At 39.2% G+C, this 13,583-nt stretch overlaps 1 protein-coding gene across 2 annotated transcripts in view; it reads right to left on the reverse strand.

The window, feature by feature from the left end:
- C18H21orf91 (chromosome 18 C21orf91 homolog) overlaps window positions 1–13,331 on the reverse strand; it is a 32,598-nt gene extending 19,267 nt beyond the window's left edge. Inside the window, exons 1-2 of one of the 2 annotated variants that reach the window (XM_014865453.3) lie at window positions 12,950–13,331; window positions 11,923–12,056 (exon numbers count right to left, since the gene is read on the reverse strand). In XM_014865453.3, the coding sequence (XP_014720939.2) occupies window positions 11,923–12,056; window positions 12,950–13,083 (268 nt within the window). In that variant the 5' untranslated portion in view covers window positions 13,084–13,331. The remainder of the gene's footprint in view (window positions 1–11,922; window positions 12,057–12,949) is intronic. The other variant, XM_070488722.1, reaches the window with a different exon arrangement.
- Between the last annotated feature and the right edge of the window lie 252 nt (window positions 13,332–13,583).

Below are 13,583 nucleotides of genomic sequence, written 5' to 3' on the forward strand. Positions count from 1 at the left end.
GTGAATGAACAGAATGAAGTGGGTCTTGGGGTAATATTGGTAAGAAGAAATAAGGGCCTGGAGAAAGGTGTAGCAGTGGGAATGAAAAGTAGGGAAGACTGGAGAGAATCAGTAAGACACAGGGACAGATTGCGGGGAGAAGGTGGGAATTAGTAAGGGCCGCTGCTAACCCACAGGCCAACCTACCTTTGCAAACTGGAAAGCCATCCCTGCCAGGGCACACAGCCTGAAAAGCAGAGCTTAGGTAAGATTTCAGCCCTAATTCATCACTGCACCTACACAACTCGACATGGAAAGTCCTGAAGAATCTGGAACCATTCATTCACTAAGGGCAGTTTTTCAGTTTAGTCCCTGGATCACCTGTTCAAGAGTCGGCTGGGATTCTTGTTAAAATGCAAATTCCTAGACTCAACTCTCGACCTTCTAAATCAAAATCTCTGGGATACAGACCCTGGAGTTTTATGTGAACCAAAGATGAACGAAACAGAAAATGTCTATGTATATGGAAGCAAGGAGATAAACTGAGTTTGAGAAACTTAAACTCAAGACACCTGTAGACTATCTAAATGGAGAGGTCTGGCGGGCAGTTGGATATACAGGTCTGGTGCTTAGAAGAAAGATTTGGCCTGGTGCTCTGTTTGTATAGTTGAAGCCACTGCAGTGAAAGAAACAGATGAGTGCAAAATGAGAAGAAAAGAAAGACAAAGACAGAATTCAATGAAACACTAGTATTTTAGGGACCTGTAATAGGCTATGAAGAAGACAGAAAAGTGGGCAGAAATAAGAGGCCAGAGCTATTTTATCACAGAACCCAGGGAGCTGAGTGTTTCAAGAAAGAGGGAAATGTTAAATGTCAGATTTTGAAAATGGCAAGAACATGAAACTATTTACTGCATCGACTACTAGGAAGTCACTAGTGAAAGCACAGAAGGTTGGCAAATTATAAGGGTGTTGAAGAATAAGTCGTAGGAGAGAGAGAGGAGACCTTGAATGAACACCGTGTTTCAAGAACTGTGGTTTACGGGAAGGAGAGGAAAGCTTGTTCCCTGGATTCTTTCTCTTCTTTTAAATATGGAGACGTGAACATTTCTGCAAGCCTAATCATCTTTTTGGTCAATGTGCCAGGTTTCAGAGAACATAACTGTAAGTACGCGAGATGATGAATCAGTAGAAGGTAAAATGAATGGAGGGGAGGGTCAGCAGATGAACTCAGAAGAGTGGGTGGTAGAAAGGACAGGCTGTAAGAAGCATGAAATTGTTCTATATCCAGTATCAACTAAACACAGAATCGTGAGATTTTAATTTCTTTCCCAAGACACTTATGACTGATATTTATCAGTCATATTTGGTTAATAAATACACTTACTGGTAACATAAAACTGAGTTTTCTGGAGAACTTTCTGATACAGTATGTAGGAATTATATTTTATCTATATTGTATTTATTTTACTTTGTAGTAGAAATATAGCCAAAATCTCGCTTGACATTGAATTGAAAATTGATTGTTGATATATTGAAAATAATCTGGTAAACCAAAGTAACATGGTCAAGATTATGAAGGATACTTTGATTACCAATAACAGAAATGTTCTCAGGGAAAATACTATTAACAAACAGTGTTAGTGAGCAAGCACAAAGAATACAAAAACTTTAAAATATTTTACATTGTCCCCAATACTTAAAGATACCAAAGATCCTCTTCGATGTTTGAAGACAGAAACATAAAAGTATGAGTAAGAGAGTATTTCACGTTAATTTTGAAACACTCCCTCCCAAGAATACCACCAAATTTCAATACATGGGCTCTGTTTCCAAAACAGACTAGCAATTATTGATCATTAAATTCACTGGGGATATTATTCCACCAGTTACCATGAGTTTTAGACATTAAAAATGTCATTTAAGTATATTTGCTTGGAAGATGCTTTTACGTCTATTAAATTTAACTTAGTTATTATATAGGAAATGAACATTAAGTGTGAATTTTAAATAAGGTAATACATGAAAAATATATCACAGATTGAATTTATACCTCATAAAGGCAAATAATCCTATATCACTTCCCAATATACTATATAATTTATTCTGTTGTCTTTTCCCTCCTTTCATGTAAGCTTTATAATTGTGGCAATGTACGTTTGTTTTGTTAACCGTCTTATCCTCAGCTGCTAGAACAATTTCTGGCACATGGCAGTTAATATTGACTGAACGAATGTGTTTAAAAATTGTTATGGACTCAACCACATGGCTTTAATTCTGAGATTGAGATTTTGATGGGTACATTCAAATCGTTATTTTGCCTTACTGATATACAGTTGAGACACCAAGGGCAAAAAGCTACCAGAAACAGATATACTAGCTTAAAATTATTTGTAAAGAAACAGACACTGTCCTCTTGTTACAAACTAAATCCAAGGCTCAGTGTTTAAGGGGTTTATTCCCCTTATCAAAATCCTAACAGATGGCGTGCCAAATTGGATTACAATAATTTAAATCCACTCTAACTAGAACTATAGTTGATAACATTTTGATAATTCTGCAATGTTAGCCACTCTGATTTCAATCACTTATATATTTTTCATGTATTACCTTATCTGGAATTCACACTTAATGTTCATTTCCCATATAAAGTGGAGATTAACTTTAAGGTGCCGTAAAAGCCCCTTCCAACCTCTCAAGTGCTATGCACATATAAAGTTACGTTGTCTTTTTACTATACTCAGTAATAAACATTGGAAAATTTTCTTAAGTTTTATTATTTGATTGTCAACAGAGGGATGATATTTCTAAATATATTCTAAATATTTCTAAAATGTTCTTACTGAGTTAAGTTTAATATTATTTTCTAAACTCAGAAAGTAGAAAATTCACTTCATAAACCATCTGTTTCTTTCTCTCTTTCTAGAGAGTGCCCCAGGATCAGCTACTGAGGCTGAGGAGCAAAAGGGAGCTGGTGTACAACTCCAGGATTGCTGCTGACATTTTCACTTGTGTTTACACTGGTTGCCTCCACTTACTCAGAATCCTATTCCCTCTTGAGAGAGAGAACAATCAGGGTAAGTATGTTAGCCAGCAGTACCTGAACGGCTGGAAGGACAGAAAGCAGAGTTAGAACCACTGCTTCGTTACTGGCTGACACCTGCATAGTTCTGTAGCAAATGTCAGTCTACCGTTCAACTGGCTTGTTCCTCCTGGGTAGGAAGAGGGAAGACTGTCATGTGTGTGTCCCTTATCTTCCCTTCTCTCTGATCATCATCAATCCGATCCAGATAGTTTAGATTACAATCTAGACAAACTGCATCATCCCCCTCTCTTGGGTCATCAGAAATGTGTATTTTTTGCATATTCCACCAAATATGTATTAATCAAATAATATCATGGGTAGAAATTATTTTTAAAAATTAAGCGTGTATTGGGACGCAAATTTTGTTCCTTGCTTGAATATTCACATTTGTGTAATTCATCTCTAACTTTGTTCAAAGGTGTCTTAATAGCTCCTAAATTCCTAATCGTCCATGTAATTTTTTGGAAGCAGAAATGTTTTAGACACTTGGGCTTTTCAGAATCAGAGAATTTGTGTCTGAACTTCTAGGCTGTGTGATTTTGGACTAGTTACCCAGGCTCTCTGCTCACTTTCCTTATTCATCAAATTCGGATGACATAGCACCTACCCCATATAGCTGTATTAAGAACAAAATAAAACAATGCACGTAAAGCACACAATATCTGACAAACAATACCTGACTATTGTTTAGATAAGTCACTTATCTCAACATGTAAATCCCTTATGTGTTTACTGACAGAGGAACTAGCTTCTCCCAACGAGAGAGTGATATTTCACTTCTTGCAGAGCAGAGGCATAAACCTATCTTTGTCTTCTTTCTTCTCAGGCCAATACTATTTTGCATGTAATAGAAAAATTACCTTTATTTCTGAATAGCTGATTTGTCTTTATCAGCTTTCCAGTAACAGTTATTATAAATTAATTCAATCATGAAAATTATATCCCTTTACTGAGAACAGATAATTTTGACCTAAGTACCAAAGATTTTCAGTCTAAATTTAATGTTTCCATATGTCTCATAAAACATTTCTTTTCATCTTTTGTCAACACATTGGGATGACAGAATCTTGAATGTGACCCAGAATGTCATTACGTAGTCTAATAAATCTTTTTTTATTTATAATTATGATGTTCTTATTAATAAGATATTCTGGGTTGTATATTCTGCTTGTTTTCAACTTTCAATCACTGATTTAAAGAACATAATTTTATCACTGATTTAACAAGCACTCAGGATCATCAGCTACCATGGGGTCATCATTATGGGCACACACCACTATGTTGGAGTGTCTGGGATAAGAGCAGCAGTATGTAAGACGAATCTAGAACCTCCTATTCTAAACAGAGTCATGTCAAAACTTCTTGCTCTGTGTTTGGAGAAAAATACTGTCTGCTTTTATCCTCCTGATTGCAAAACAACATTAGATATCACTGTTTTACTGGCTACATTATATTTTTCTTTTGAATACGATACAAAGTTCTTCTATTTCTAAGATTCATAAAACTTTTAGTAGACTCCAGAAAGATCTCATCAAATACTGTGAAACGGCAGAAAAAAATTAAGAGTTTCACTGTGGGCAAGTTTAAGGGAAAAAACACAGAAAGACAGTTCTTTAAAATCTCCTTTAGATTGATAGGTTTTTCACTCATCAATCAATTATTCGCTTATTACTCTTTGCCAGTCCTTGTGCTATGGATTATACACTAACCAATTATACAGTAGTAAATAAAAGACTCTAATTCATGTCCTTATGGAATTAGAAATGAGGGGCAGCACATTACACAAACACACAAGCAAATAACTACAGTAACTAATTTTAACAAGTGCCAGGAAGAAAAGGGTGCTATGAAGGAAAGAACACTGGGGTGGGCAGTGTGGTGGGGAAGGAGTGGGCAAGGGCAGGAAGAATGCTTTGAGAAGTCACTTTTTAGGAACGAGGGCAGGCAGGTTCTCTCCGTGAGCTCCTACACACACTTTCGCTAGGCATGTGAAGTCTAACTTCTCCATACTTCACTTCCAACCCTGATATTTTGGGTCGCAGGATAGAGGGGAATTCACATCCCTAATCTTATTTATTTATTCATTTTGAAAAGAGGTATGGGTAGGGCGAGAGTAATAGTTTCACTTCAGACACGTAGTCTGAAGTACTTATGGGCTATACAAGTGAAGATGTCTGAATATTAGCTGCATGTATAGACGTGTAGCCTGGGGGAGGGGGAGAGGAGGCAGAGGGAGGAGGTCTGCTAATTATCAGCGTATAAAAGGCCATAAAAGCCCAGACAGAGCGAGGGAGGATGGAATGCCTACAACACAGCATGCCAACATTAAAAAAAAAGGAAAGAATAAAGGACAAAGAAGATTAGCAGGACTCATCAGAGGCATTAGGAAAACCACTGCATGAATGCTGTCATCCTAAGGGGCTAGTCTACAATTTAAACTTTCAAAATACGGCAAAGGTCACACAGAGAAACATCCATTTCCCACAGTGGTTACAATAGCTCTGACATGAGCCACCCGATCTGAATCCCTTCTGCATCGCTTGCTTACTACGTATCTTTGCGACTTCAGGGCAACTTTACTTGACTTCAGAGCCTTCCTTTCGCTGCGTATAAATGGCGATCCTACTGCTTACCCCTCAGTCCTGAGGAGACAGCTCTATAAATGTTAGCTATGAGAGACGCTCGATTATGCTTAAAAATCGGTAAAGTAAGGGTTTCCAGCCTTCCTAGTCATTTCTATAGGCATTTTAGCTATTCACTATATCACTAAATAGGAGAAAGTAAATATTAGTCATTTCCTATTTAAAACTTAGATGGGCATATATATAGCTGAACTGACAGAATAAAACACATAAGTAACCTGCCCAAGGTCTCAGTTAGTAAATGGGGATTTGAATCCAGATAGTCTGCCTTTGGAGTGTGTGCCCCCACGTGGAGTTTTTGGACCTTCGGGGCACAGAATTAGGAACTTGTGAGCCTAATCACTATCCCTCAGCTACCCTGCAGCTTCATTCTGAGCATCAAGAGCAAACATCAATCTGAGCTCTGCTGCTTAGACTACCAAGTATTCTTCTTGGCACGAATGGCAACAACTGGAGTTCAGCCCTCTTGAATCAGATTCTGGCACAACGATTTCAAGATTAAAAAATAAAAATACAAAATTGCTCTTACTAGTAACATTTCAGAACCAGTATGACACTATAAACTTAAGTATCTTGCCAGAAAAACCCAACTTTAGTGGCAGGGTCAAGATTCAAGGCCAGGCTGAGTCTAGGGCCCACAAGCTTAATCCCTAAGCAGAAGTGGAGCAGTGGCAGATGTGTCCAGACGCAGAAAAGCAGTCTTCCCTGTAAACATACGAGGAGGGTGTTAGTCTAGCATGAACACAGGCTGGGAGAAAAAAGGGAAGGGCTTTTCTAAGTTTATAATATCTAACTCATTTAATCACACACGTTCTGACAGAATAAAAAAAAACGGGGATGTCTTTATGAGCAGTTGCATTAATCATTACATTTTTACATACCGAGATGGGTCAGAAACTTGAAAATTCTTACAGCTTTCTGGTAACAAGTGCCTATGAGATCTGGCTGCATGCCCATCCTCAGACCACAATCCCTCGTTTTGCTAAAATCCCTTTCAGTTCAAGCTCCAGGATTAGAAGACTCCCCAGGACATTACTTGATGGTCTTAGGTGCAGCTCAAATAGTTAATCTTCAGTGTGGTATCATCTTTAATTACTAGATAGTCTTCTCGGTGACCAACTTTGTTACCTGCCTACTCAATGTCCTTTGTCCCTTTCTTTGTAAAACGCTAATTTTATCTGGCGCAGCTTCTCTTGAATGGGCAGTGAAATATGTAAGAAATTGTTAGGTGGGACTTCAGGAAAAGCTCCTTTTTAGATGCAGGACTGTTGGCATGCACCTTTTGTCAGATGTCCTTTCTTTTTTGTCTGAGAATAGAGAAGCAATGGTTGGAATTCCAAGAGCCACCTTGGCTCAAGAGATGGCTCTGAAGATGGAAAGCGTGTGTTAAGGAAGGTGGAATCCTGATCGTGGAGCTACCATACCAGCTCCAGACTCAACTTTGTTTTATATGAGAGATATAAATATCCATTCCATTTTATTTCATTATTATTTGGATTTCCCATTACATATAGCCAGACCAAATTCCTAATGGATATTTCTTCCCAAATGAAACTTGTGTATGATCCAGACTTTTAATTCATCCTAGACTTTAGAATTAGAAAGCTTAACAAAGTTAAAAGGGAGGGAAAGTCAGGAGTAACTGAAATGAGGCTGCCATAATTTAGGTAGGGATAAGAATCTAGAACCTGGCTCCTCATATATGGGTGTTAGTTAAGTCAAAAGTCTTAACTACATGTGGTTAGCCTGGTTTCAGTTATTTTTCTTGTAAACTATTCTATAACTTAAATTTATCACCAATTAAACCCATTTTCCACTTCCATCTTGTCCTGTTTCTGTCCAAACAATGAGGTTTTACTATCAGAGCCATTCTGAAAGTGTTCAAATTTATTTAAACTGACATTAAAAGGCAGTTAAGGAAAAAAGAATTAACCTTCCACCTGTATTTCCAAGTATATCAAAGATAGCTGAGCCAAAGTCCAAAAGTTAAATTAGGCTTTGTATTTAAAAGTGCTCTTTTAGTCAACAGCACTGCACGATGTTTGCCACTGTGGGACAGAGGCTAAGGCCAGACTGAGTTAGTTATATACAGCTTCCCCATCACAAGTGGCAGGCCTCTTTACTTTAGTGGAAAGATGATGGTGTGTCAGAAACAGGACCCAGGAAGAGCTGTTGACAGACTTTGAGTAGTCAATAACCAGTCTTGACTTCCAAACTCAATCAAAGATTTCATATTGAGATTCAGACTGTCCCCTGACTACTAACCGTGTGAACACCGTTTCGGTCAAAGACAGAGAATCAAGGAAGAACGAGATTAAAAGTAAGCCTTGTGTACACCAGTGCCTTAACCAAGAGAAAATACCTGAAAATTTCTGTTGCTGGAAAGACTACTAAGGATCTGAATTTGGGTCTCCTTCTAGAAAAGTTCCTGGAAAGTTCAACAAATTAAGGGAGAATGAAGTCTGAGATGGACTATACAGTCTGAGATGGACTAGTAAATATTAGTAGTGCTTACTAACCAACTAGCAAAATCAACTTAAACTGAAAACTTAGCATAAGAAGAATGGACCCCGTCTTATAAAAAAGTTTATCTCCATAGAAAAGAAAGAAACTCAATTATCAGAGGAAGGTAGAAATGCTTTAAGAATTATTTGCACAGTATTTTGGCACAAAATGAAAACAGTATGAAGTAACAGACTGGAGTCCTGGATCTTTGCCCCCTCTAGTTTCATCTGACTTTGCTACATTACAACTGAGTTTCATTCCTGGCTCCAGATCACCCTGGGCTACCTTCCTCCCAGCCTCAATAGTTTTGGGAATGGTGGTAATTTGGTCACTAAATAACTTTTGAGATTTTAGCATAATAAACTATGATGGTTATTAGAGTATTTGATCATACATGCATAAAAAAGTTTATAGTGTCCTAGGGCCAAGGAGAGACCATAAGTATTAGGAAGTTTATGCATTTCTTTCCTAGTCCTGCAAGTAGACAAGTTATCCTAATGGTGAATTATAGGTAGAAAAAAAAAATCAATCTTGTGAACATCTTAAAGATTTGAGTCCTCAAAGTACATTTCTTAGGTCCTTGGAATATATCACCTATGGCTTGGAAGTATATAAAACGCAAATACTCTTTTCCTTTTAATTACTATAAAGTCACAGAAAAAAGGCAACTTATAGGCATGCTCAGAATACGAAATTTCTCTGACAAGATTGGATTGTCTTGTTATTCTCTTTCTTCTTTTGTCCTCATTTTATAAATACATGCATGCAGACAGCTTTTAAACAAGAGGCCATTTGATTAGACCAGTTTTGAGTCAACGTAATCAACAATGCAAAAGGTGTAAAATATTTTTGTTTACTACAAATGTGTGGACTAAAAACTAGCCAAATTGTTACTATTCCTCAAGAGAATTTTTAACTAGTCTATTAGCAGAGAAAAAAATAGAATGCTTTAGAACAAATTTAGCAATTAGTAAACTATGAAACGAGGCAACAGCAACACTGCCATACTTCAACCAAGTTATACCAAACTAGTAAAGTTAAATGTCATATTTTTTAAAATTCCTCTTACATTGTGACATTTACTGACTGGCACTGCATTGAGAACTTGGTAGGAGAAAGAAAACTTCAAAGACACTTAAAAAAGTTTACTGACATAGACAAAAAATATACCTTATTTTTTAGGTATGTGATTATCAGTTTTTTTCACTGATATTTAAAAACCTGTATACTGATATGAAACATGAAATTTTGTGGAATTCACATTTTTATTTCCTTCCTTTTTTCCTACAATAATCTTATATTACATTAAAATGGTTATAATGCACTAGACTGTCACTGTAGTAAATATGAAAATGTATATATTTGCAAGAACTGACATCAGATAAATTGAGAAGAAATTTAAATTCTAAAATAATATTTCTCACAAAGGTTTAATTGGCATTCTAAAAGATACAACCTTGAGTGTATAGAGAGTATAAAATGAAACAGTTCTAATTTAAACTGAGAACTGCTTTTGTCTTTTAAAGATAACCATTATTTCAACAACAGAGGACTTAGATCACACTTATACATCGAGATAGATGTTACCAGAGATGAAATATTTATAAAGATGGTACCTGAAGAACATCTGTATATTCTCTATCAAATAACTGAGAACCAGTTAAAAAGCATACTTAAAAAAAGGGCTAGAAAAGCAATTATGAAAGTTTAGGTTTCCGTGGAAAAATTCTATCACAGCATGAACACCACTAATGATGATTTAGCAGGAAGCACTGCTTAGAAAAAGTTGGCTGACCTAAAAGCAAGGATAGACAATTAGGATTCAGGAAAACAAGCTGCTAATATTAGCCCTAACAATTAAAATAACTACTGACAGTAGATCAATGGAATTGAGATCACATACACCAGAACCAGATGGTCAGGCTTCGAAGCTCAGCTCTGTCAATTACTGTCCTGCTACTTCAAAGCCCATGTCTTAGGTCTCGGAGGTTAGGTTCCATTACGTTTAAAATGGATAAGCTACCCCAGAGCTATTCTGAGTTAAATAAGATAATCCACGTAAGGTGCTTAATACAGTGCCTGGCACAGAAGTGCTCACAGTAAATGCCTGGCACACAAAAACAGCTTGCCATCACCACGAGAGCAGCTGTGAGCAGTCCTACTATTCAGCCTTCAGTTTCCTTCCATGTAAAACACAGGTTTGGCTGGATCATTAATCTAAAATTAAAATCCACAACGTAAAAGAATGCACAGGGCTAACTCTACTTCCAAAGAACATAAATTTAGATCTTTCCCTCAAATGTGATTAAGGACATGGTAATTTAAGTGCTAGAAGAATCGTGCTTTTAAGTCATCCCTTTGAAATTAGTTATCCATTTATTAAAGCCAAAGTTATATGTATTCTATGTAACCCATAGGAAATCCATGATCTCCCGTCAGTTATGTTCACCAACTACAACTCTTCAAGAGAGTATATAATGGCAAAACTATCATAACCAATATGATCTTAAATGGAAAGATGAATGTCCTGTAGTAATTAACTCTATTATGTTTTTAGTGGTCTACTTATGGCTATTATTTGACTTTTACTATAGAATATCTAAAGATACTAATTTGGTGCCTACAACAACTTCTGAAAAACAAGTCCTTATAGGAATCTCAAGGCAGATAATCCTAATTTTTTTTTTACTATAAGAACATTTCATATCTCCTACTTAATAAACAAAAAAGTAAAGATAATAAAATTTTTCAAATACACAATCCAGGAAAAAGAATGAAATGCTGCTTTGAAACTGTCCAAAATCTAAAGGTCTAACAAAATTTCTCTATTGATACATTACAATTTAAAATTCAAAAGAAAGGCAAACTTTTTTATTGCAGGAATATTAAGATTCTTTTTAGTGCGACTCAAAAATATTTTTTAAAAAATCAGAGTTTTACCATCACAACATCAAGATTAAAGAAACATATCCTACTTCTTTCTTGGGGGCAAACTACTGATACCCATAGACTGATGTTAATATACAGCTACGTGCACCAAATCCAAACCAATACATTCAATACACACACATTCAATGACAGAGATTTCTAAAATGTCTGACGAACACTTCTTCATATACTCTTAGAGATACTATCAAGAAATTTTAAAAACCTTCTTAGTTTTTAAAAATTATTAAAAGTGTGTGTGACCGCTGAAAAGAGGTTATCTAAAAACTTAAAAATGGTTTTCCAAATAATAACATAACCACTGGGGAAAAAGAGTTCCAGCTCACCTCAGTCAGGTACTAGTGTGGTAGGCCAAAGAGAAGAAATTACATTTGTTCATCAGTGTAAATGTCTGGTTACCATAGTTCTTAACATGAAAAAAAAACAAAACCATACACACACACAAAGGTCTGTTAAACTCTGACAACTTAATAAGCTCTCAAACCAGAAAACATGCTTACCAGTCAATACTCATACCTCATTTTTCTATTAGCAAAAATGGGTTTAGTACTGTGGGAGTTAAACAACAACAAAAAAGATACGTCTTAAATTCATAGCTGTGTTAATTTTAGCTTCATTTCCAGAAACGCTTAACAGATCTTCACATTTCACACGCTTGGCACAATTTCCAATCATTCAAGAAATTTTAGTTTTACCTTAGAATAGTTCAGCATAAAGTAGTTGAGTAAGGTTCATGCATAACATGAATCTATACTGTGTCCTTACCGTCAATATTTAGCTCAAAACAAACGTGGCAGAAGGAGAGTGTTTCCTCGTCTGTTCCCAGTTTACAAACACTGCAAATGTTGTCATCATTCAAATCAATGTTTACAAACTGCTCCTCTTCGTTCATAGTGCCCCTATTAAGAAACAGAAAAGGAAAGTTACGCAGTTCCAAGAACTTGCCATTACGGCAATATCAGGAACTTCTAGGAAAAGAGAGATGCTGTTCAGTTGACCTAATACAACCAGCCCCATCAAACAGGCATCGCCATAATTGCACCTCAATATCATACTTGGTGCAAAGACACAAAGCTAGTAAAACTTAAAGCCTGGCCCCCAGGGACACTATGCCCAAGTGCCTTTTTGGTTCCATCTCTCACATGGTTAAGGGGATCTGAAGGAAAGCAGTCCGCAGGTATTCTAGTCCGCCCCTTCACCCGCGACCAGGCACAGAAGGAGCTCAGCAGCGAGGCCATTTCAGCAGCCGGGGGCTGTCAACCTACTTAACGCTGTTCAAGGCAGGAAGAACGACCTGCTAGGGACACCGCTTTGCTAACTTCATTGTGGGAACCTCAGACGCGTTTCGCTAACTCCGCGTAGCGAGGTTTCCCATCCGAGATCCGGGGCAGGAAAATGCACGTGGAAGAGCGACCCCCGGAGCGGCCGTCCCAGCGGCATCCACAGCACCCGCATGGAGGGCCGGGCAGCGCCCCGGCAGACGGCGCGGCCACGCAGGGCCGGGGGTCCCGGAGCCCGGCCGGCGGAGCGCCGCGTCCCCCCGCCCCAGGCTCCCTCCCTCTCCGGGCGAAGGCGTCCGCGGGCCACGGCGGCCGGTCCACCGGGACCCGGCGCCTCGGGGGACCCCGCCCCGTCTCCTGCGTTGGGGGCGCGCCCCCGCTCCTCAGGGTGCCGTGGACCCGTGTCCGTCTCTCCGTCGGGGAGCCCCGCGCGGCGCGGAGGAGCGGGACTCAGAGCGCGAAGGCGGCGGGGCCGGGGGCCGGGTCGGGGGCCGCGGCGCGGGGGTCTTTACCGTCCGGCTCCGCGCCCGCCGCAGCCGTTCCGCGCGGCTCGGGCTCCTCCACTATTGTTTCCGGCCGCAGCGGAGGCGGCCGCAGTGGAGGCGGCTGCCGCGCGCCGGGCCCCGCCCCCTCCGGCCGGCGCCATCCCGCGAAGGCTCCGGAGGGAAGGTGGCGTGGCCGAGGGCAGAGCTGGTCGTTCGCACGGCGGCTGCGGGCCCTCCTCCTTCCTCCCGCACCGATGCCAAGTGCCTGACTCGTCTTTTCTCGTGATGCCGCCTCTCTTGGTCCGGGTCTTGTCCCGTTCTCTGGAACATGGCTCCTCATCCCCCCCTACTCGAGGCACGAAGATGGAGGAGTCCGTTACCACCTCCCCCTTCAGCGTAGTGGAAACTACTGCCCCGGGGTGGGGGCCGCGAGGAGCGGGGCTGAAGTGTCGAGTGGGTGTCAGAAGGGGACAGAGATGCGTGGGTAGGACTTTGAAATCTTGAGACTGAAGCAAAGTAGTATCACTGAATGTCATTAGGTGCCAATTGAAGTCTTTAGTGAGGGAAAAGTTCATGTTTCAAGTTTCATAATTTAGAGGTAATTTTAAGTACAGAGGCTTATTTTTTACAGATTATTTTTAAAATGGGGCACCCCTCCCCT

Source organism: Equus asinus, chromosome 18 (assembly GCF_041296235.1).
Source record: "Equus asinus isolate D_3611 breed Donkey chromosome 18, EquAss-T2T_v2, whole genome shotgun sequence".
NCBI lineage: Eukaryota > Metazoa > Chordata > Mammalia > Perissodactyla > Equidae > Equus > Equus asinus.